The 24,767-nt window shown below is 39.7% G+C and overlaps 2 protein-coding genes and 1 long non-coding RNA gene across 7 annotated transcripts in view; all 3 read right to left on the bottom strand.

Annotated features, from left to right (window-relative positions):
- Positions 1 to 7,378, bottom strand: part of LOC121961910 (SLAM family member 9) — a 29,836-nt gene extending 22,458 nt beyond the window's left edge. For all 4 annotated transcript variants that reach the window (XM_042512013.2, XM_042512012.2, XM_042512015.2 and 1 more), the window contains exon 1: positions 7,266 to 7,378. In XM_042512013.2, coding sequence (XP_042367947.2) covers positions 7,266 to 7,302 — 37 coding nt within the window. In that variant the 5' untranslated portion in view covers positions 7,303 to 7,378. The remainder of the gene's footprint in view (positions 1 to 7,265) is intronic.
- Positions 7,379 to 7,809: 431 nt separating this feature from the next.
- Positions 7,810 to 24,603, bottom strand: LOC121962543 (vang-like protein 2). Of its 2 annotated transcripts, XM_042512809.2 has the most exons (9): positions 24,182 to 24,318; positions 22,629 to 22,811; positions 16,450 to 16,697; positions 15,463 to 15,586; positions 14,386 to 14,993; positions 12,411 to 12,547; positions 11,513 to 11,648; positions 11,037 to 11,283; positions 7,810 to 10,154 (listed from the first exon to the last, which is right to left on the bottom strand). In XM_042512809.2, the coding sequence occupies exons 3-9, from the start codon at positions 16,518 to 16,520 to the stop codon at positions 9,897 to 9,899; spliced, it is 1,581 nt and encodes a 526-aa protein (XP_042368743.2). In that variant the 5' UTR covers positions 16,521 to 16,697; positions 22,629 to 22,811; positions 24,182 to 24,318; the 3' UTR covers positions 7,810 to 9,896. The 2 variants fall into 2 exon arrangements, with proteins under 2 accessions (XP_042368743.2, XP_087929231.1); XM_088073105.1 differs by lacking the exon at positions 22,629 to 22,811 and having other exon boundaries at positions 24,182 to 24,603.
- On the bottom strand, positions 18,563 to 19,620 carry LOC148185685 (uncharacterized). The gene is made up of 3 exons (XR_015775727.1): positions 19,335 to 19,620; positions 19,029 to 19,137; positions 18,563 to 18,890 (listed from the first exon to the last, which is right to left on the bottom strand). It is a non-coding gene; the product is annotated as an uncharacterized LOC148185685 (long non-coding RNA).
- Positions 24,604 to 24,767: the final 164 nt, after the last annotated feature.

Raw genomic sequence — 24,767 nt, 5'->3', positions numbered from 1 at the left:
TGGCTTTTTTTTGCAACTTTCTATGCTATAGCGTGTTTAGGCACGCCATTTAATGCATTTTTAAGGTATTTGGAGCAATTTTTGGGAGGTGTCCCTTTTTGACATTTTTGCCATACTATAGCCTTGCTCTTTGGGTCATTTTTTTCAACATGCTATATTTTGGTGTTTTTGGCTTTTTTTGCAACTTTCTATGCTATAGCGTGTTTAGGCACGCCATTTAATGTGTTTTTAAGCTATTTGGAGCTATATTTGGGATGTGCGATTTTTTGACATTTTTGCCATACTATAGCCTTGCTCTTTGGGTCATTTTTTTCAACATGCTATATTTTGGTGTTTTTGGCTTTTTTTGCAACTTTCTATGCTATAGCGTGTTTAGGCACGCCATTTAATGCTTTTTAAGGTATTTTAGCTATTTTTGGAAGGTGTCATTTTTTGACATTTTTGCCATACTATAGCCTTGCTCTTTGGGTCATTTTTTTCAACATGCTATATTTTGGTGTTTTGGGCTTTTTTTTGCAACTTTCTATGCTATAGCGTGTTTAGGCACGCCATTTAATGCGTTTTTAAGGCATTTGGAGCTATATTTGGAAGGTGTCTTTTTTGACATTTTTGCCATACTATAGCCTTGCTCTTTGGGTCATTTTTTTCAACATGCTATATTTTGGTGTTTTGGGCTTTTTTTGCAACTTTCTATGCTATAGCGTGTTTAGGCACGCCATTTAATACGTTTTTAAGGTATTTGTAGCGATTTTTGGGAGGTGTCCTTTTTTGACATTTTTGCCATACTATAGCCTTGCTCTTTGGGTCATTTTTTTCAACATGCTATATTTTGGTGTTTTTGGCTTTTTTTTGCAACTTTCTATGCTATAGCGTGTTTAGGCACGCCATTTAATGCGTTTTTAAGGCATTTGGAGCTATATTTGGAAGGTGTCTTTTTGACATTTTTGCCATACTATAGCCTTGCTCTTTGGGTCATTTTTTTCAACATGCTATATTTTGGTGTTTTTGGCTTTTTTTTTGCAACTTTCTATGCTATAGCGTGTTTAGGCACGCCATTTAATGCGTTTTTAAGGTATTTGGAGCAATTTTTGGGAGGTGTCCCTTTTTGACATTTTTGCCATACTATAGCCTTGCTCTTTGGGTCATTTTTTTCAACATGCTATATTTTGGTGTTTTTGGCTTTTTTTTGCAACTTTCTATGCTATAGCGTGTTTAGGCACGCCATTTAATGCGGTTTTAAGGTATTTGGAGAGATTTTTGGGAGGTGTCCCTTTTTGACATTTTTGCCATACTATAGCCTTGCTCTTTGGGTCATTTTTTCAACATGCTATATTTTGGTGTTTTGGCTTTTTTGCAACTTTCTATGCTATAAGCGTGTTTAGGCACGCCATTTAATGCGTTTTAAGCTATTTTGGGCTATTTTTGGAAGTTGTCATTTTTTGACTTTTTGCCATACTATAGCCTTGCTCTTTGGGTCATTTTTTTCAACATGCTATATTTTGGTGTTTTTGGCTGTTTTTGCAACTTTCTATGCTATAGCGTGTTTAGGCACGCCATTTAATGCGTTTTTAAGGTATTTGGAGCGATTTTTGGGAGGTGTCCCTTTTTGACATTTTTGCCATACTATAGCCTTGCTCTTTGGGTCATTTTTTTCAACATGCTATATTTTGGTGTTTTTGGCTTTTTTTGCAACTTTCTATGCTATAGCGTGTTTAGGCACGCCATTTAATACGTTTTTAAGGTATTTGGAGCGATTTTTGGGAGGTGTCCCTTTTTGACATTTTTGCCATACTATAGCCTTGCTCTTTGGGTCATTTTTTTCAACATGCTATATTTTGGTGTTTTTGGCTTTTTTTTTGCAACTTTCTATGCTATAGCGTGTTTAGGCACGCCATTTAATGCGTTTTAAGGTATTTGGAGCAATTTTGGGAGGTGTCCTTTTGACATTTTTGCCATACTATAGCCTTGCTCTTTGGGTCATTTTTTCAACATGCTATATTTTGGTGTTTTTGGCTTTTTTTGCAACTTTCTATGCTATAAGCGTGTTTAGGCACGCCATTTAATGCGTTTTAAGGTATTTAGAGCAATTTTGGGAGGTGTCCCTCTTTGACTTTTTTGCTATACTATAGCCTTGCTCTTTGGGTCATTTTTTTCAACATGCTATATTTTGGTGTTTTTGGCTTTTTTTGCAACTTTCTATGCTATAGCGTGTTTAGGCACGCCATTTAATGCGTTTTTAAGGTATTTGGAGCAATTTTTGGGAGGTGTCCCTTTTTGACATTTTTGCCATACTATAGCCTTGCTCTTTGGGTCATTTTTTTCAACATGCTATATTTTGGTGTTTTGGGCTTTTTTTTGCAACTTTCTATGCTATAGCGTGTTTAGGCACGCCATTTAATGCGTTTTTAAGGCATTTGGAGCTATATTTGGAAGGTGTCTTTTTTGACATTTTTGCCATACTATAGCCTTGCTCTTTGGGTCATTTTTTCAACATGCTATATTTTGGTGTTTTGGCTTTTTTGCAACTTTCTATGCTATAAGCGTGTTTAGGCACGCCATTTAATGCTTTTTAAGGTATTTGGAGATTTTTGGGAGGTGTCCTTTTTGACATTTTGCCATACTATAGCCTTGCTCTTTGGGTCATTTTTTCAACATGCTATATTTTGGTGTTTTGGCTTTTTTGCAACTTTCTATGCTATAGCGTGTTTAGGCACGCCATTTAATGCGTTTTTAAGGTATTTGGAGCAATTTTTGGGAGGTGTCCCTTTTTGACATTTTTGCCATACTATAGCCTTGCTCTTTGGGTCATTTTTTTCAACATGCTATATTTTGGTGTTTTTGGCTTTTTTTGCAACTTTCTATGCTATTAGCTGTTTTGGCACGCCATTTAATGCGTTTTAAGGTATTTTGAGCTATTTTTGTGTGGTGTCCCTTTTTGACATTTTTGCCATTCTATATCCTTGCTCTTTGGGTCATTTTTTTCAACATGCTATATTTTGGTGTTTTGGGCTTTTTTTTTGCAACTTTCTATGCTATAGCGTGTTTCGGCACGCCATTTAATACGTTTTTAAGGTATTTGAAGCGATTTTTGGGAGGTGTCCCTTTTTGACATTTTTGCCATACTATAGCCTTGCTCTTTGGGTCATTTTTTCAACATGCTATATTTTGGTGTTTTGGGCTTCTTTTTTGCAACTTTCTATGCTATAGCGTGTTTAGGCACGCCATTTAATGCGTTTTTAAGGTATTTGGAGAGATTTTTGGGAGGTGTCCCTTTTTGACATTTTTGCCATACTATAGCCTTGCTCTTTGGGTCATTTTTTTCAACATGCTATATTTTGGTGTTTTGGCTTTTTTTGCAACTTTCTATGTTATAGCGTGTTTAGGCACGCCATTTAATGCGTTTTTAAGGTATTTGGAGCAATTTTTGGGAGGTGTCCCTTTTTGACATTTTTGCCATACTATAGCCTTGCTCTTTGGGTCATTTTTTTCAACATGCTATATTTTGGTGTTTTTGGCTTTTTTTTGCAACTTTCTATGCTATAGCGTGTTTAGGCACGCCATTTAATGCGTTTTTAAGGTATTTGGAGCAATTTTTGGGAGGTGTCCCTTTTTGACATTTTTGCCATACTATAGCCTTGCTCTTTGGGTCATTTTTTTCAACATGCTATATTTTGGTGTTTTGGGCTTTTTTTTTGCAACTTTCTATGCTATAGCGTGTTTAGGCACGCCATTTAATGCGGTTTTAAGCTATTTTGAGCTATTTTTGGAAGGTGTCCTTTTGACATTTTTGCCATACTATAGCCTTGCTCTTTGGGTCATTTTTTCAACATGCTATATTTTGGTGTTTTTGGCTTTTTTTGCGACTTTCTATGCTATAGCGTGTTTAGGCGCGCTATTTAATGCTGTTTTAAGCTATTTTGAGCTATTTTTGGGATGTGTCTTTTTGACATTTTTGCCATACTATAGCCTTGCTCTTTGGGTCATTTTTCAACATGCTATATTTTGGTGTTTTGGCTTTTTTGCAACTTTCTTTGCTATGGCGTGTTTAGGCGTGCTATTTAATGCGGTTTTAAGCTATTTGTAGCTGTTTTTGGGATGTGCCATTTTTTGACATTTTTGCCATACTATAGCCTTGCTCTTTGGGTCATTTTTTTCAACATGCTATATTTTGGTGTTTTGAGCTTCTTTTTTGCAACTTTCTATGCTATAGCGTGTTTAGGCACGCCATTTAATGCTGTTTTAAGCTATTTTTAGCTATTTTTGGAAGGTGTCATTTTTTGACATTTTTGCCATACTATAGCCTTGCTCTTTGGGTCATTTTTTTCAACATGCTATATTTTGGTGTTTTGGCTTTTTTGCAACTTTCTATGCTATAGCGTGTTTAGGCACGCCATTTAATGTGTTTTAAGCTATTTGGAGCTATATTTGGGAGGTGTCCTTTTGACATTTTGCCATACTATAGCCTTGCTCTTTGGGTCATTTTTTTCAACATGCTATATTTTGGTGTTTTTGGCCTTTTTTGCAACTTTCTATGCTAAAGCGTGTTTAGGCACGCCATTTAATGCTGTTTTAAGCTATTTTGAGCTGTTTTTGGGACATGCCAAATGTTGCCATTTTTGCCTTACTATAGCCTTGGATTTTTGGTCATTTTTTTCAACATGCTATATTTTGGTGTTTTTGGCTTTTTTTTTGCAACTTTCTTTGCTATGGCTTGTTTTTGCGTGCTATTTAATGCGGTTTTAAGCTATTTTTAGCTGTTTTTGGGATGTCCCTTTTTGACATTTTTGCCATAGTATAGCCTTGCTCTTTGGGTCATTTTTTTCAACATGCTATATTTTGGTGTTTTTGGCTTTTTTTGCAACTTTCTATGCTATAGCGTGTTTAGGCACGCCATTTAATGCGTTTTTAAGGTATTTGGAGCGATTTTTGGGAGGTGTCCCTTTTTGACATTTTTGCCATACTATAGCCTTGCTCTTTGGGTCATTTTTTTCAACATGCTATATTTTGGTGTTTTCATCTTTTTTTGCAACTTTCTATGCTATAGCGTGTTTAGGCACGCCATTTAATACGTTTTTAAGGTATTTGGAGTGATTTTTGGGAGGTGTCCCTTTTTGACATTTTTGACAATTTTGACATATCCCAAACATGGCTGAAGATGACATTATGTAATGTAGAGTCGGGTCATCGCAGCAAATGTTCAAAGATGCTGTTACTCAAGATAACAAGATCAATCTTGAAGAATATGCATCTTCTGTGACATCGTATATCAGCAAATGTGCCTATGATGTGGTGATCACAAAGACAATGAGACCATTCCCCAACCAGAAAGCCTGGATGAATGGGGAGGTGAAGGCTCTTCTCAGAGCTAAAAAAGCTGCCTTTCAGTCAAGGGACAAGGAAGCATATATCATCACCAGAGCACAACTGAGAGCTGGCATCAAGGAGGCTAAGAGGAGACACCAGCAGAGACTGGAGATAGACCTCAACAGCAGCAGCACTAAAGATATGTGGCAGGTGATTTAAAATGTGACAAGCTACAGAAGCAAGAGCGCCCCCATAATATGTGAGGCCACACTGTCGGACGAGCTGATCACATTTTGACCTCCTTAATAAGGACTTAGCTGTGAAGTCTACTCTTTCTCTAGAGGACCGACCACTTTCAGTGACCAAAGCACATGTAAAAAAAACTCCTGCTGAGAGAGAATTTAAGAAAAGTCCACAGGCCCAGACAACATTCCTGGACGTGTACTAAAAACCTGTGCTGATCAGCTTGTTAATGTTTTAACTGACACTTTTATCATCTCTCTCACAAGAGCTACTCTACATTATTATACAACACTGGAGTCCCCCAGGGCTGTGTGTTCGGCCCCCTTTTGTTCACACTGTACATCGATGACTGCACTTCCAGACATCAGGAGAACTCTACTGTGAAGTATACGGAAGACACCACCATCATCTGCCGTACTACAAACAACGGTGAGAGTTCATATCGGAAGGAAATCAACAATCTTGCAGAGTGGTGCACAGAAAACAACCTACTGCTCAATGTCATTAAAACAAAGGGGGTTAATTGTTGATTTGAGGAAAAAAGGAGGCAAAGACACACTCCTGTCTACATCAGCGGAGTTGAGGTGGAGCAGGTGAACAGCTAAAGGTTCCTTGGAAATAGTGGGTTCTCACTGAGAACCTATTATGGTTATCACACATCACCACCCAGGTTAAAAAAAAGCACAGAAAAGGTGCTACTTCCTACGAAAACCTCCAGAGCAAAATCCTGTTTAACTTCTAAAGAAAAACAAAGCATACTGACTGGAAACATCACAAACTGGCACGGTTCATGAAAGGCCCAGAACAGGAAGGGTCTATAACAGGTGATTAAAACTGCCCAGAACATCACTGGTTCCCATCTACAGAGCATCAGTGACCTCGGTGAAGTGAGGCGTCTGCACAGAGCCCAAAAGATACTGAAAAACAGCAGCCACCTCAGCCACAGTCTGTTCAACATCTGGAAAAAGATACAGAAATATCTGCTGCAGAACCACCAGACTACGAAGCAGCTTTGAGACTACTCAATTTCTTATTCGACGCCAAAAGATGTAGCAGGATTTAGGATCACCTTAAAAAATTCATTTCTTCATAACTTCATTTAAGAATAAAGACAATAAAGTTACCATGTACCTTGTATACTGTCACATATTCATACTATTTTTGACGGCACACTATACTAGACTTTTTGTGCTATTTTTAACAACAAAGTATAATAAAACGATTTAATATCTTTTGACGACATCTTAAACTACAAATTTTGAATACATCTTTATGTCATACTATGACATGATGTTTTTATTTTTGATATGCCATACTATATGAGTCCTTCATGACATAGTATCCTTTTTTATTGTTTTTGCATTTGTCGAGTTCAAGTTACGTTATTTACACCACTGAATGTATACACTTCCTGCTTTTGTGCATAATGCACAAAATAACTAACAACATAACAAAACTAATATACTTTCCTTACTTATGATATCCAACATTTAAGTAAACCTGAGAGACATTTTAACTGATGAGTGGTTGAAAATGTGAATTTTATAATATGTGTTAATTTCTTTGCCTTTTTTTTTTTTAACCGTCACAGTCTATCAGTTATTATATTTTTGGACGGTCTGGCAGAAAGCCACTCACGCACTCTTAAAATGTAATTTTAAATATTTCAAGGTTTTTGAGAATTTCTGCTCATTTCAGCAAATGAAAACAGTCCCTACCTTGGAGGATTAGAGTGAGGAGGATTTGAAGTTTCATCGTATCTGAGCTGAAAACACTGAGACGCAGAGAAGAGAGGACTCTTCCTCTTCCTTTTTCATGGTAAAAACACGTGCTTAAAATTTCCAGTGACAACTCATTACCAGTCATGCATTATCCTCCTACAGTAACCAAGTATTTGTCTTTTGTGTATCCTGATAAATTCTACACTAATATTAAATCTAAATATTTTCAAAGTTATTTGTTGATTTGTCTTCACAAAGGACAAAAAAAATCATCACATTTATCATTCTTAAAACAAAATCCCTTTCCCTTTAGATCAGAGTAAATCCCGAAAATGACTAGTTTTTATATTCTGTAATGTCCATATTTTGTTACATTTTATATAAGACTACTTTTCTTTTGTGAATTCCAATAGCTACAGGTGTAAGGGGTTCAAAATGACATGTATACGAAACAATAGAAATTTTTACTAGTCATCTTGGCTTTACACCCACACTCCCACGCAGTGTTAACTTCCTGAAAAAGAGGCTTGTGACACACATGTGACTTAACACTTAGATTTAGATTATTTATTTAAGACCTTTCACATCAACTTAGTCCTGAAAAACACAGTGTAACAGTAATAAACTTGATTTTAAAGACAATGTTCTTCAAAGTGTTTGTTGCTTCGACAGAGTACGACAGAAATCCATTGAAAAACAGGAAAAATACAACCTTGGAAAACGGCACCGAAATATACATGTAAACTGCTTTTAGTGGCACAACAATTTTGCTGTAATTTTAAAAAAACATCTCTGACTCACAAGAGACACACACATGTGCACATGTACTGCATCCACGTTTTGTAACATTTAATAAAATGAAATAAACCAAACCTAGAAGTGCGATGAGTGATTAAGTGATGTCACCAGGGTGTGTGGATTTAGAAAGAAGCGAGCTTACCAGACGTCTGAAACCTGCTCCTCCTCTCTGCTCGAAGCTAGCCGCTCGGGGCATTAGGCTTGCAGACCTGTGCAAATACAATCACCGTCTTGCAGAGAGATTGGCATGATTGTTACAAATAAGACATGGAAGTTCAAAGGGACAAAGATGCTTACAGTTTTGAGAGTGAGGCACCGCAGCTTCTCTACACCAGCTCCAAAAACAGATGCGAGAGAATTTGGTCGAATCACAACGTTTGTTTACTATAACTTCTGTGTGGTTGGTTAGTTTCTAGCCACCTAGAAAAAGGCTGTTTAGTCCGTTTAAATGTACTTAAATTTTAGTAAAGTTTTAACCACTTTAACTTGCCTTCAGACAGCTGGTTTCAAAGGAGCTGAACCTGGACCTGAAGCAGTTACCTCAAGGCCACCAGACGCGTTGATCATTTTTTCAGGTGGCTAAAATACGTACATTGCTTGGCTTCTGTGCTGGTAGATTCGGTCTATCAAAATCACTAGCAAAGCAACAGTAAACCTAATAAGCATGAGAAATTTGGGATTGGCTGAATTTGCTGAATTTGCATTAATTGCTGTGATTGAAACATCACTTTCAGCTGCTAAAACAGCCAAAATCTCTGACCGAAGATCATGTCGATGCCAATTTTTGTTTGAAGAAAAATGCAAAAGGATTATCTCCTGTTCTGTCGAATTGAGTTTGGTGGATTTTTTTCGGCAAAGCTAAATCGGTAGTATTTTTTAAGGTCTACTCTCTTTTCTACTTGGTTTAACCACAAATTCACACACTCGCTTTACAAAACATTAAAAAAACATCAAGCTGCCAAGAAGAAGCACATTGGTGTTGCGTGGTTATATTTTGCTGGAGCTCAACAAATCCAACTCAAACCCCAAATGTAGTGGTTAATACATCCACGACCAGTGTTACTGGACATATACTAGCATCTACATTGTGCTAAAAAAAAAGTTAAAGTTCTTCTCAGTGTATTTAAAGTCTGTCCAGTGTTTCTCACTTCATACTTTCTGATTAAAGTATGCATGTCCACTTCTCAGTAAACTATTCTGTGGAAGTGAAAAAAGGGGAAACAGTTCATGAACAGTTTCACCTCCCTTTGATTCAGTCTGTGTCAATGTCCAAAAGTTGACAAAAGTCCAGGGGACATTTAAGTCAGACTACGCCTGATTCTCCAAACCGTAGCCTGTAAATTCCCAACAAGAAGTTCAAGTAAAAAGTGAAACAAGTTTTGAGATTGGCTCTGAAAAAGGACGAGCTAAAGCGAAGCCTCTCAAGTTTGCATATAAAAGGTCAGCGCGCACTCAGAAAGTCTTGTACAATTACTACAGTCAACATACTACACTGGGGTATTATCTTCAATAAATGGGGCTTATATCACAAATGTGGCTAAAACTGAAGTGGTCATTTTTACCAAAATAATGTCTTTCATCAAATGTGCGGGGGAAATACCAGAAAAAGGAGTAATACTTCAGTATCATTTATACTGAAAACACAGTGTATTGCAATATCAGAAGTTAACAGTCAGCACTTCAGGCAAATGTCTATTTTTAGATTTTTTTGAGGGAACAAAGTCTGTAATAGCGTCTTTCTGTTGCTTTGACTTTTCTGTGACTCCATGATGTTTTAAGCCACGTCATTTGGTTGTCACCACTTTTAAAAAAAGAATCACCCTCCCCCTCCTACACGGATGTCTCTGACTGGAGCTTCATGACAAACTTGTGCCTTTTAGGGTCGATAAACTCCTCGCCCAGGCGTAGGAAGGGGAGGGGTGTCACTGTGACGACCAGGGAGAAGTCAAGACGTCTGAGGGAGAAGACCTGGCCTTGACGCAGGGCAGCAGTCACCGCCTCCTCACTCACCAGTGTCCACTGGCGCCCCCTGCTGGTCTCCAGGTACTGGAGGGTGGGACCAGGACTGAGGTAACGCTCAAGGAAAGCCTGAGACACACACACACGAAGAATATGTGCAAATTAGTTTGTGAGTAGTTATACTAATACGCTGTCAGTAAAGGTTAAATATCAAGTTAGAAACATGACATAACTTTAGAGCTGCATACCAAATATATTTAACCAAATTTACAATTTCAGTTTCAAAATGTATGCCAAGTGCTCTAATTCTGGTTTCGCACTGGAGAGGGAAGTGAACTGAGGTTAATTATTACACAACCACCCATCAGCTGCCACTCAGCTGTTTACACCACAAGCACATTTGTCTGCAATGACTCAGCTGCTCCGCCCTCTTCTAATCAGAGAGAGAGCTCTGTCTCTGTTTGCTTGTGTGTCTGTGTGTTTGTGTGTGCTTTTCAGAGTGTCTGCTCGTCTCTCTTGCTCTCTGTTTAGAAACAACTGAAAAATATATGGATGCATATTTTATCATTATAATTAGATCACACACACACACACACACACACACACACACACACACACACACACATAAATAGAAGTCGTCTGAAGATCTTAAGCCTAACACAGTAATTAATGTCGACTCAGATGAGAAGAAAGCTGAAAATATTTTGGGTAATGGAAAGTGAAGGACAAAAACTAATAACTATTTGTAAAGCAGTTTTCAAAACACTATTACAAAGAGCTTTACAGAGCAAAAAAAAACAAACAAAAAAACCCCATAAACTTTTAAAAGCTTAAACAAAATGTTAAAATACATATCTGAAAGCATAAAGCAATAGATGAAATAACACTACATTAATTCATTTTAATTTGAAATGAAAAAAAGACAAACGAAACACAAAAATTCTATAAAATCCTTAGGATAATTTTAAAAAATATGTATACAAATAATAGAAGTACCATGAAACTAGTTACCTTGGGGGTCATGTTGTGCGTGATGCAGAACTGCAGGTGGTTGATGATGCTCTCCATGCTGTGGTAGGCGTGCTGCCTGGTGGCGCGGAGGTATTTCTGCATGGCCCTCGCCATTGGGGCAAAGATGGCCTGGGCCGCCTCCCGCGGGTCCATTACCTCCCGCGGGTGTTTGGGGGAGGACGCAGTCACGTCCTCGTCCTGGTGACGCTTGATGTGGGTGAAGGCTTCTTCTACTGCCACCACCAGTCTGGCAGGAGAATCGGCCGTGTGCGTGAGACTCTAACTTAAATCTAAAGCTGCTCTAATCAACATTTTTATATCCACACTGAGTCAAACGTTTTAACTCTTTAATACTTGGGTGTCGTTTGATTGGTCTACCCTTTACCCGATCAATTACGCTCCATCACAGCTTCCAAATTCAGTCTGTATGTGCTTCATATGGATATGTTATACCTGGTTTTGGGGTTTGTCCTCACCTGGCTTTGCGTTTGCGGACCCTTCGCTCCACCTCTGCCTCCTCATAGTAGTACTCGTTGTGGGAGTTGTCTCTTTTACGAGCAGCGGATGCGATCATGGTTCTGGGCTGACCTGTGGAGTTATTGGTGCCGTTTTCTGTGGACAGAAACGCTGATTTTAAATCAAGTCAAAATTTATTGTAGAACACATTTAAAACAACCACTGCTGGCCGAATCTCTTTAAAGACATAAAATGCAAACGGATCAATACAGAAGCAAAAAACAATAGAAACACAGGAGCGGTTTTTAGAGTTTAGGGGCAGCCACCACAAAGGCTGAGTCACTGATAGTTTTGTTCTTACTTCTGGAAACAAAAGCACCTGATCAGTCGCCCTCAGAGCTCTAACTCGAGTATGAAGATACAGTGATTCTTCTAAATAAGGCAGACCATTAAAACCTTAAAAAACACTAATTAAGTTATGTGGTCCGGTTTTCTTTTTCCAGTTAGAAGATGAGGAGCAGCATTTTGTACAAACTACAGGTGTTGCAGTGCCAACGGATCTACCCCCGCATACAAAAGATGCAGGCCAGGCGTAATAAAAACACGAATAACTTCCTCAATATCTTTGGTGGTCTAAGAGTTTGAAGGTTAACTTAACTAATTGGCAAACAGAGCAATCCAGAAAGTCTTGGGTATGTCTGCCAGGTATAGCAATTTTTAGTCAGTGGATAATTTGGGGAATTTGCAAAATAATTTGCCCAAATTCAGAGGGAAGACTCTCTTATATAATCCTATAACTGCAGGCGATGTAGTACGACTGTTACTGTTTTACTGTTTTGTAAATGCACGGTAGGAACTGTTCTAATGCAGAACGGGCTGATCAGAAAGGACTAAATACTGGTCACAGGACAGTTTTACCTTCCCCCAGGTTGTAGACTTTAAAAGCAGACACCTTCTTGGAGAGGATGGACTTGGGTAGGTTGAGCAGGGCGGGATTATAAACCGGGAAGTCACTGTAGTACTGATCCAGAACCCACACTGCGGCCCGCTGAATGCTGTGTTGCGCCAGACAGGGGAAGAAAAAGAAAGTGGTTCCCTTAAACTGGCGGGTGTTAACACAAAGAGTCGATATAAGCTGTAAATCACCTTTGATGACTTGATAGCTTCATGGCGTTAACATGAGCATGAAGGAAGTGGTGAACCACTCGAGGCAGAAACAGCCTCTAACTCTGGGCTGCATGCATACGAAAAATGAGTCTGCTGTACTGCAGGAATACGAAGCCCCACGACAGACAGAGCAAATCCCTCAGAATTATCAGTATATGATATTTCAATATCAAAAATGTTGTCCTGCTTGGGTATATTGTCACTGTGTACGAGGACAAATTGTGCATAATTTCAAGTGGCACATGAATACTGAATTATGTTCACTAACCTTGTATTTATTTTGCTGTAATGCTGCCTGTAGATATAAAAAGCATATCATTTTGCAGGATCCCTTTGAGAATTATGTGTTATTCTGCGCAGTCAAGAGTTGCAGCTGATATGTGAACATTTGGTCGACAATACGGCGACATATTGCGCCCGCACAGGAGGCAGCATGGGGCGCGTGCAAACGGAGCCGCGGCAGCTTCAGTCCTCCATCTGTGTTTACTCAGGATTCGCTCAGGCATGGTATCGAGGTTAGGTCACCCGTGTTTATGGCAGTGCTCAAAAATTCCAAGACAAATTCACTCGTTTTAAACAGAAGCCTAAAAATAAGCTTCAGGTCGCATTAATAGCGAGTGAAAATTCATATGGCCTGTTTGGACAGCGGGGTTGATTGCAGGGTGTCAGACACTTTAATTTGATGCTTTTTCAGAGCTTCTTTATACCGTTTTCAACCAAATTTAAGAGAGAATTCTGGAAAAATAATAATTGTTTTTATTATGCCTCAGCGCTGGTGACAGCCATGGCCGGAGGGATTATGTTTTTGGGTTGTCCGTTTGTCCGTCCCATTGTTTTGAAAGCATTATCTGCTTTGAGAGAATTTCTTTAAATATAGCACAAACGTCCACTTGGCCTCAAATTTGATATTTCATGAAGGCATTCTTAAGATGTCACATTCCTGCGAGTGAGATGGACACGCTGTCACAGTCACTTCGACTTTTTACGCATGAAAACCAAAATCTAATCAGAGTATTTTTGACTAAAAGTGGAAGTTTGTGCCAATTTTGAAGAAAATTTCCTATAGGTGTTCTTGAGTACTTTGTCACGGTAGGTAAGTATTTTTTGGGAGTATCTGTACTTTACTTGAGTTTTGTCAATTTTGTTGCTTTGAGCTTCGATTGAGGAAAAAATACATTTGCTACTATTGGAAATCAGCAAAGGTTATATGCTTTTTATAAATAAAAATGAATCGATTGGTAATTTGTTTTTCAATAATCGATAAAGGAAAGTGCTTACAATTCGCAACCCTAAATGGGAGGTCAAGAAAAACTGGATTTTGTTCTTTAAATGCTCTAAGTTTTTCTTCAAGTGTAATGTATGTTTCATTTTTACGGTGGTGTATGTTACAAAGAAATAAACTCAATCAAATCTGTCCCCTTTACTAGTAGCCTAGTACTTTCAGTTTTACTTTCAGTGGTTTAGTATATTTAATATAATACAATTACTTTTGACACTTAAGTACCCCAAATAGATACTTTGAGACTTTAACTCAAGTAATATTTTAACACGTCTTTAATATCTACCACAGTCATTTTCTGCTTAGATTACTCGCTGGTGCTCAAGTGTCTTTCAGGTAATTTGTCCTCTACTGCATGTGGACAACCCAAAAACATAATGCCTCCGGACGTTTCTGGAGAGGAGGCATAAAAACGACAAATAAACTTTAGATTCCACACAAGCTGACCTGAGATGTCCCACGTTGTAGAAGCGACTGGCTCCGTCTGTTGTCCTCACCACCTTGAGACAGAAAGCAGGCTGCAGATGTCTGACCTCCAGCAGCACCAGAGCCAGGTACTGAATGAACAGCAGCGCGTCCACCAGAGAGGCTGCATATCCCACAATCCCCCTGTAGTCCGTCTCTCTGGGCTCCAGCACCCGCACCCCGTAGAAAAGCCAATAGGACGCCACGAACAGGAAGACCAGCGCCAACAGCAGACAGCGGAAGATGAAGAAGCGCGGCAGAGTGGCTCTGGGCGGGCGGAGAAACAGCGCCCAGGTGGAGATGAGGAGGATCAGGAGCTTGAAGGCCAGAGAAATGTAAAGGCCCTCGCATGGTGTGCCGCAGGGCTCCAGTGTGTCCCGCCAAAGCAGCTGTGGGAGCGCCAGGAAGGCCAGAGGAGTGACCAGAGCGAAGAGCCCCAGGACGGCGCCCAACGCCGGGCCGAGATAACGGCGACACTCCAGTGGCGAAGAATCCTCAAGGTCCTTAGAGAGCCGTGTGAGATCCTCGTTAGAGATGCTGTCCACGGAGGTACCAGTGACCACCGTCGTCGTCTCGCCCCAGTTGTCATCCTGAAGAGACAGTAGAAAGAAGATTTTTTTCGGATGAGTGAAAAGGCGTTTCGCTCATCTCCCAAACAACTGAAGAAAAGGGTGACCAGGATTCAATTGTTAAAAACATTTCAGAATAAAACCATAAAATGGCTCCATGCTGCTAGTCAGAGGAAGTCCAAGTATCCTGAAGCCCCAACGTGCCAAGTTGTTTTGAAAAATGTCATTATGTTTTTGGCCTTGTTGTAACCTTTAGCTCCAAGTGTGGGAGCTGCGTTTATTATGTTTTTTTTCCCGTTTGAATCCTGGTCAACATTTGCCTCAACGTTTTGGGAGATGAACACCTTTTTTTTCTGTGAATCTTCAGCAGTGTTTTGTGGACTTTAAAACATCACCTGACTTTGCATCGGCATGAGGGGGTAGATAATGACAGAATTTTCATTTTTGGGTGAAATATCGCTTTAAGAGGAATGCCTGAAATCAAACCGACCCTGTCGTCGCCTCTGGTGGACTCTACGTCCAGCAGCAACTCTACAGGAGCCTGGATGGTCACCGATTTGTCTCCACGGATGCTGCTGTCACGACTCTTCGATCGATGCCGGTCCCTCCTCTCCCTGGAGAAAAAGAAAGTGTACAAGTCAGAGATGGTTTATTATTTATAGACAATGTCTTGGTTGGTTATATATAATCCTCTTGTCACTGAAGTGTTTATTTGATGGGTATTGTGGTAAAACTCTAATCTGCGGAGCTAAAACAAATCATGAAAGACTCTGGTTAAAATGTATAAACAAAACTAAATAAAGCAAAGTAACAAAAATCTCTATCCCTGTTTACTGTTTTTCATTGTGTACATTTTTATGTAATTTTATGCACATTTTATATCCTCTGCGTTCTTTAAAACTACCACTGGAGGGCACCAACGTTTGAAATTTTCTACCTCTACGTCTTAAAGCATAATGTTGTACCTTTTATTGATGACCTTTTGTTTGTATGTGTTTATTCTATGTTAACAACTAACAATTAAGGACTAAAAAAACAAATCAGTCCATCGCTGAGTCAAGGTGGATGTTTGGGCCAAATTTAATGACATTTTCTAATGGTGTTATTGCGATATCACATTCATGAAAATGAGACGGACGGATGTATGGATGGACTACCAGAATTATTATTACTATTTTGCTGTCGCTGGTGCTGAAGCGTAACAGAACTACATGCAAAAAGAAAGCAAAAACTGATTTCGGCAGGTCGAGTTCTGACCACCTGACCGCCCAACCGAGCAAGTGAAAAAAAACAACCACAATAAAGCCTTGATTATTTTTGGGTTCTACAATACAGACTATGTGAGAGCGTCAAGTTGAACTCTGGGAATCTATAAAAGGTAAATTCTCACTTTGACATTTTAAAAACTAAACAGTTTATTGACAAATTAATATCATAAATCAATGAAAGCAGCACAGTCAAATCTGTGGTCGGCTACCTGTGTTTGCGGGAGCTTCGTGACTGGGACGACTTGTAGGAGTAGCCCGAGTACGTCGACTCGTTGTCCATGTCGCAGGCTGGCGGTGGGCGGGGTTTCCGGGCCCCTCCTGCCCCCAAGCCGCCGCCGCCGCCTTTCTCCCAGATCACGCCCAGCTGGCTCTTCCGATTGCTGATGGACTTGGTGGAGAGGGCCAGAGGGAGGCGCAGCAAGTCCACTTTACTCCTGAGGGAATCTATCTTGGAGGTCTGGGAAACAGAGGAAGACGGGGTGAGAGAAGATAAATGATCGAAATGTTGATTTTGGAAAAGACAGTGTGAGAGAAAGTGGAGAGCAGACAGAAGGGAGGCAGAGAAAGAAATGAGGAGAGGGAGGATAATTTGTCATATCAGACTGGAAAAAAAGCATCTCAGAGGGAAACATACCGAGCAACAGCGACATGAAGAGAGACATTGTTCAAACGTTGGCACTCTGGGGTGTGTGAAAGTGTCACACAGGACATAGCCGGGCTCATTCTTCCCACTTTTATGAGCAAACTCAAGTAATTTGGCCCTGAGTGTGTGCTCAGCCAATAAAGGGCAATTACGCCACATACTATTCTCGGATACAAGTCTCTAGTGTGCACGACATGCAGAGGCAGAACATCAGCGCGGCTCTAAAATGTTCCAGTTTCATACGTTAATGATTCAAAACTGAAATCTGGATGACTTGGAGAGCATGCCACGTGTTTATACAAATAAAGAAAATATATTTTGCTCTGTTTATGCTGCTTTATCTCCACTTTGGGTCCATGCGTGATCCATACTCGCCACATTCCCCAACTGTCCCCTGTGGTCTCCAAGGGCAACAGAGCTTAACTACTACAATGGGGATGAATGGGAGGCTGGGGGTGAGAAAAGACAGGAGGGGGGTGGTTGCCACGGCAACCAGAACATCAACCCTGCACCCCCTCCTCTAATTCGCCTTCAAATACAAACCTCCGAAGACAGAAACGGACACTAATCATCTACCAGATTCTGAGTCTGTCACCGTCCTCCATTTTAAAGGAAACCTCATCCCCAAAATGACCATTTTTATATCAATATCTCACTCTGTGTAATGTTGAGTTTGTGAAGAAAAAGTTGCCTCCATGATGTACGATAAATCCAAAAACTGAGAAAAATCTTGATAAATTGAAGCGAATTGGGTCCACGTTAAACAGCAAAACAGTATCAAAATATCTGTTTAAAAACTCTCACACAACTCATGCAGGTTAATCCAAGTCCCATTAACCCAACAATGTGCTTGAAATTTTCCGACAGGCAACTGAACAAAAATGTAAATCTACACTCGCCTCGAAGCCAAACTCCATCACAAAAACAGTCATTTTACTTGCTGAACACGAGAGTTGCTGATCTACAGCTGCCTCAGTCAGTCACTTTTATTGTATGACTTTATGAATTTGAACTAACCCCGAAAATAATTATGAAAAAAGTTACCATATAACACTAACAAACTGAGCGATGCTGTATATCAGCAGCTCTCTTTTTCTGTCGATAAAGGCTTTGTAGAGAACACAGATAAGTTTAACTGTTCGTTCAGTTTCCATCAGACAGGACGAGCATACGACTGGATAAACAAGACTTGGATTAATTTGCACAAGTGTTGTGAGACTTTGTAAACAGATGTTTCCATATAGTTTTACTGTTGTTAAACCCGGCCCCCTAAGATTTCAATTTATCAAGGATTGTCTCCAGTTTTACATTCGTCACACACTATGGAGGCAAGAAAAACAAAGTTTTCTTCACTATCTCAATACAGCATGGAAGGAGTAACTGATTTACAAATGCTACAAAGGAATACTTCATCTATGAAATGACCGTTTGTACATTAATTAGTCCCCTCCAACTGTATCAGCACATCCATTTACAAACTCTCACTCAACTCATGCAGTATTAGGGCTGGGTATTGTCAAGAAGCTCACAATTTAATTCAGTTTCTATTCTTTGGTTCACGGTTCGATATTGATCCAGTTGCTTCGATGTACAAAGATAATTCATTAGAATACCTTCTGATACGTGTTCAGTAAAGTGTGCATGATCTGTAATGATTCAGAACAAACTGACACCAAATGTATTTTACCATTTACATTATTCTTTAATAAAAGAATGAAACAGTTTACGTACAGAAAAGTGCACATTTTTGCCTGAGCAGCAGTCACGAACAGCACAAAGTAAACATAACTATTGTTATTTATTTTTTTAAAGTGCAATTATAATGAGACTTAAAGTGCCTTTGTTTTGGACAACACAATAACTCATACTAAATGCTTGACATAATTAAAGCCCAGTGAGTAACTTATTATCGTGAACATGAATACAGACCGTGTCTTGGTGTCACTCAAAGGGCATTTGAACATTAATAAAACATTATCCTCTTGTTCTTCCTGCTGCTTCATTCTGCTGAAAAAAAGGAAATGCATCATATTAGTAAAGCAAAAGTTTGTAATATAAAGTTATAATCACTAAGACAACACAACCAAAATATACTATGTGTGCGCACACACTCATTATTTTCATTCTTTGTGTGTTTAAACTTACATAGTTTTATCAACCGAGGATGCCTCAGTGACTTGACGAGTAAAGGTCTTCCTACTGTCCTCTTACAGTTGTACCTGCTACATGGGGTTTGTCCTTCAGGTCCACATTTCTAAAAATGAATTTATTTACATTAAAATAACAAATCATTTTTTCCCAAATCATGAAATTCATAGGCAAAACTACATACATGTGTACAATTATTCTACTGAACACAGCAGACTTAGTATACAGTAAATAAATAAATTAAATTAAATAAAACAAGTCTTGCACAATGCTATTATGATGCAGAACAATAGGTGTACATACCTGAGTGGAGATGATCGCGCGCAGCGTGCACCCCCTGCAGGAGTCCTGTTCACTGTCGTCTGCAGACAACAGGTCGGTTCACCTGCGTTTGTTTGTGATCCTCAGCTTTAGCGTTTGCAACAGGTCGCAAAACATCTGCGTGTTGTCGGCTAAAACGGTTGCGTAGGTTCGTCGTATAGTTGCAGTATTTTAACACCGACTCACGAGGCTCACACGCGACGCGTCTTCGTGTATCCAAGCGTCGGCGTTTAGTGTTGTCGGCGCTGATTTCTACACACTGCTATCTCGCGCCAAATAAATAAATAGTCAACAATAGACGTTGTTTGGGGGTCAAGAGGGGCCTCTGAACCACGTCAATCACACTCACACTGTCCCCTACTGGAGCGGGGCGTAATTGCAACGGAAATGATTGATTTACGGATGTTATGGATCGATATTGAATTGGGAAAAATAGATATCGCAATACATTGAAGAATCGATTTTTTTTAACCCAGCCCTATGCAGTAAAATACAAGTTTCATTCATCCAGTCATATGTTCAGTTCTTCTCAAACGAATGCATTTTTTTTCTAAAAGCTTACTATTTCAAACTAAAATAAAAGTCTAACTTATCCAAGTTCTCTTCAAAGCCAGACTACAATACTAATGGGGTTTGTTTTAGCGAAAATGCATGTTTTTGGGAAGCTCTTAGCATACCACTGGATAAATGAGACTTGGATTATACTGCATAGGGCTGGGTGAAAAAAAAAATCGATTCATCAATGCATTGCGATATCTATTTTTCCCAATTCAGTATTGATTCATAAAATCCTTAAATCAATAATTTCCGTTGTAATTACGCCCTGCTCCAGTAGGAAACATGATATTTGATATAAGTCTCGGTTGGTTGGTCCCCAATTAATCAATAAATCAATATGTTATTTTCTTTTAACTAATACAACTTCTTTTTTAAAATGTGTTTTATTAATTTTATGCGCTTTTACTGTTAAGATTTTGTTGTTCAATACTTACTTTATATTTATATGTCTTGTATTTGTTTTCCACTTGCAACTTATTTCCAGAGTAATGGTTTCCATGTGCTGTATACTGAACATCAATCGGTTTTAAATTTTATGAATAAAACAAAAATCATTTTATGAAAATGGTCATTTTGTGGGTGAATTATTCCTTTAAATTTGAGTTTTCAACTACACAGTAAACTGTCTTTTCCCTCCGAAAAGGTACTTTCCAAATTGGATGTAGAACAAGCAGACATTTAATGAAATAACAAAGCTCGCGCTCTCAATTTGTGCCATGACCTCCTGTGTCCATCTTCCGCATCAAACACTACTTTTTTTTTTTCCAGTAATGGCTTTCATGTGATACACACACACACACTCAACTGGGACATTTTGGAAGCAGAAACAAAAATTGCCTGGTTGCTTCATCAGCTGCAGCTTTATGGAAAAATGACAAAGAGAAAAGCATTCACAACAGCTACAGTTTTCAACGGAGCATTTGGAAGTCCTTTGAGTCATGAAACCAAAACTGAGCTTTTTGGCCATCAGACTAAACAAACCCTGCATCCCAGCACCATGCTGCGGGAGCGGGAGCGCCTCTCTGCTGCAGGCCCTGGAAGGCTTCTGAAGGCAGAAGATAAATTATTGCAGCTAAGTTAAATGTGCTAAAATCTTTCACAAAAAAACTGATGCAGCCAGCAAGAAACCCGCCACCTGGGAGACAGTTTGTTTTTCAGCAAGAAAATGAGCTCAAGCATGAAGACAAACCCTCGCAGGAAAGGCTTCACAACAATGTTCTGTTCCCGGAGTGACCGAAGAGACAATAAAACATTAAAAACACCTTTTTTATAGACGCTGTACAGGGGAAAACATCTCTCGCTACATTTTAAAAAACGGAGACCATACTGGGCCACTGTCACATCATCACATCAGACAGAGCTCTGCGCTGGCTCTCCGATTAAAAATGGAAATGACCTGAGCGCGTACGTTCTCTAGAGGCATGAAAAATTAAGTCTTTCAGTAGCAGGACCGGACAGTCGGATATTTATCTGTCAAAGCTCGAGCCAGACACAACGGACCATGGGTGGACGTGAGACAACGGTCCCCTTTCGCACTGACCACCACCCGTCTTCTATAGGAGCAAGACACACCAACTTTGTGTATGGTTCGTCTCTTTTTGTCTCGTCTTTCTTTGGTCGTTACACACCCTCTGCTGTGTTTTCACTTCTTTTTGTAGTCATTTTGTGTCTCTTTGCATTAATTTTATGTCTCTTTGTTTTCATTTTGTGTCTCTTTGTTTTCATTTTGTGTCTCTTTGTTTTCATTTTGTGTCTCTTGGTTGGCATTCTGCATATCTTCATAGTCATTTTGTGTCTACAGTTTCTTTGCATTTCTGTGGTTATTTTGCATCTTTTTGTAGTCCTTTTGTGTCTCTTTGTAGTTCTTTTGTGTCTCCATTGTTATTTTCATCTCTCTGTAGTCATTTTGTGTCTCAATGGTTTTTTTGCATCTCTTTGTAGTCATTTTGTGTCTCTGTATTTGTTTATTTGCATCTCTGTGGTCATTTTGCGTCTCTTTGTAGTCCTTTTGTGTCTCCATTGTTTTTTTTGCATCTGTTTGCAGTCATTTTGCATCTCTCTATGGTCATTTTATGTCTCTGTATTTGTTTTTTGGCATCTCTGTGGTCCTTTTATGTCTCCTTGTCGTTTTTTTGTATCTCTCTGTGGTCATTTTTCATCTCTTGGTAGTAATTTTGAATGTCTGTGTAGTAATTTTCAATCTATTTATGGTCATTTTGTGTCTCTTCCTACTCAGTAAGTGATAATTGAAGTGACATTTTTTAGGTGGTGGCCAGTGGGTCCGTTGTACCGTTTCCTGTCATTTTCCCAACACATCCACACGCACAACACAAGAAGTTCTCACAGGTTCAAATCTACATCATTTCAGCCACAAACAAAACCAGCTCCGTCTCTCCCACCCGGTCTGAGACAGTCAATCCCATCGACCTCGCTGACAAGCCACTCACACTGTGATCAATCCACCGCTGATTGATTTACCCAGGATTCCCTGTTCAGCATCATCTGTGATGTGAGGGGCTCCACGTGCAGTGTGGGAACAGCTGGGCCACGAAAACTGTCACCACACTGCGAAAATTATAACCCATGTACAAATAATTACGCTGTGTGAGAATCTCTACTGATGCTGTGACATAATAAGCTTCAGTTGCATGTAAACAAAGGAAAAAACTCTTATTGTCACATTTCAGCTGAGCACAAGTGTGAAATGTTTCTCTTTACCTTTCTGTTCTGGGTGAAGCATCTTGCTCAAATGCCTGCAGCCTCAGGTCGGTACTTCGGGTAACCAGCCCGCCTGTGTGGCTCCTGGGGGCCTCCAGGCTTTAGGGTGGCAGTGTGCCAGCAAGGCGTGGCTGTTGCCTCAACACAAACTCCTTCAAGCAACCCAAACCCAGGCTCCGAGGCCTTCACATCACAAACACACACAAAAACACTCAGCATGAATGAAAGCACGTGATAACCAGCGAGCAAACTGTTGAAAGCAGCAGAGGCGCAAGTGGAAACACAAAGAGTGAGACAAAGCAGAACACACCCAGCATGAAGTGATGTGCAACAGACTAGTGACCAGACAGCAAAGTCCCCTCACATGCGCGTGAGCACAGACCTACCAGACGTGGAGCGCGCAGCGCATTTGGCACACAGTGCGTAAAAGTGCAGAATGGTTAAAGTGCGTGGATAATAACAATGAGCAAAGACTTGGCAAGTGGGCCCCAAGTCAAAGTGAGCAGCTTCACGACACTGAAGTTAGTTTCACATTCACCAGTTAAGGGTATACTTAAGGGAAATCTGATCTATAAATTCTTCAGAAGTCCTACTGTGATGAAAGCACATTTTAAGCCTTGCTACTGTTTGAAATCCACTGTCACATTTTTTAAACCTTTATTCTATTTGTAAAAATACCACAAAAAGGGGCTTTTCTGCATTTATCACATGTAGACCACACTGAACCAGGTTCAGATCAAAAACCACCGGGCTATATTTAGATGTATTAAATCTGGATATCCAAGAGAGGTTAAATATTATTTAATACAGTTTGTTCTAAATTGTGAAACCTTTGTTTTGTATTTGTGAAAAGAAAACAAATGAGATTTAACTTCTCTGTGACAATTAAGTGCAGAATTGACCAGTTTAAGTATAGTGGTTTTCAAGAGGGATGTCATCGAAGGTGGTTTACATGGTTAAATGCAGTAAAATGTCCTTTTTTTTTTGCATTTTCTCAAACATAATTAAGGTTTCACAAGCCTGAAACTGTATTCTAAATAATAATTAGCCTCTCTGGGTGAATGTAATCCAGATTTGACAAGTCTAGATAAAGTAATTTTCGGTCTGGGCCTGGTCCATTGAGGTCTACATGTGAGAATGGAGTAAAATCCCTCATTTTTTGTATTTTCATGGATAAAATCAGGGTTTCTCAAATGTTCAAATGGGTTTAAGACAGCATTGAGGCTTTTCCTTAAAATCCAAAAATGCTTTCACCGCACGAGATACAAAAGCAGAGGACCTGTTGTTAAGTGATGTAAATTATTATTACCGCTGAATCTGAAGCTAACTTCAGCGTCGTGAAGCGTGCACAATGTTAGTGAATTTCAGCTTCACTGATCGATGGTGTTATCTGCCAGCTCATCAGCCCTGACAGAAAAGCGAGCGTGCACAAATACAGAAATACTATCCATTTCTGAAAACAACGCAGCAAATGTTAATTCTGTAGTTTTAGCATTAAAGCCAGCAGTTGTTATCACATAAAAACACTTAAAATGCATGCAGGAGGGTCTTACCTTTCTGTACAAAAGGAAAAAGCTGCAACCTGCAGCACAAAGAGCCGAGCAGCAGAAAGTGCCCCCAAATTTCACTTTCTCCCGACGCTCAAGTGTCCGAAGTTTGCACGCGCGTATATCACCGGAGAGCAGCTCGGTTCCGTTTTTGGGAGCGCAGCTTTTGTTTTGTCGGCTGTAAAATCGCGTCTCGAGTCGAAGCGGCGAAAATGCACAAAAGGCGGCGAGGAGCAGCTCATCATCCCGGAGGAGCCCGGCTGAGATCAGCAGCCCCGCGCGGACGGACATTCAGCAGCACACCGGCGAGCTATAGTGCACGCACAGCTTCCGGAGGGAGATTTTCAAAATAAAACCGACGTTTGAGTGGCAGGCCCTTATCATACCAAGAAAATTGGCTATTTGTCAAGGAATTAGAAAACAGTAACACAAAAACATGAAAAATAAGCACACACACACACACACACACACACACACACACAAAAGAAAACTGGTAAAGCAAAACAAACAAATAATTGAGGAAATGGCTTGAAAAAAGTGCTTAAAATGTTGTTTTCTTGCAGTTTTCATGCCATTTCTTGTTAGCTTTTCC

Source organism: Plectropomus leopardus, chromosome 23 (genome assembly GCF_026936395.1).
Source record: "Plectropomus leopardus strain MGB_pleo_1.0 chromosome 23, ASM2693639v1, whole genome shotgun sequence".
In the NCBI taxonomy this organism is placed as follows: Eukaryota; Metazoa; Chordata; class Actinopteri; order Perciformes; family Serranidae; genus Plectropomus; species Plectropomus leopardus.
Note: the sequence above shows the minus strand (reverse complement) of the source record. Positions and strands in the feature narration are given on the sequence as shown.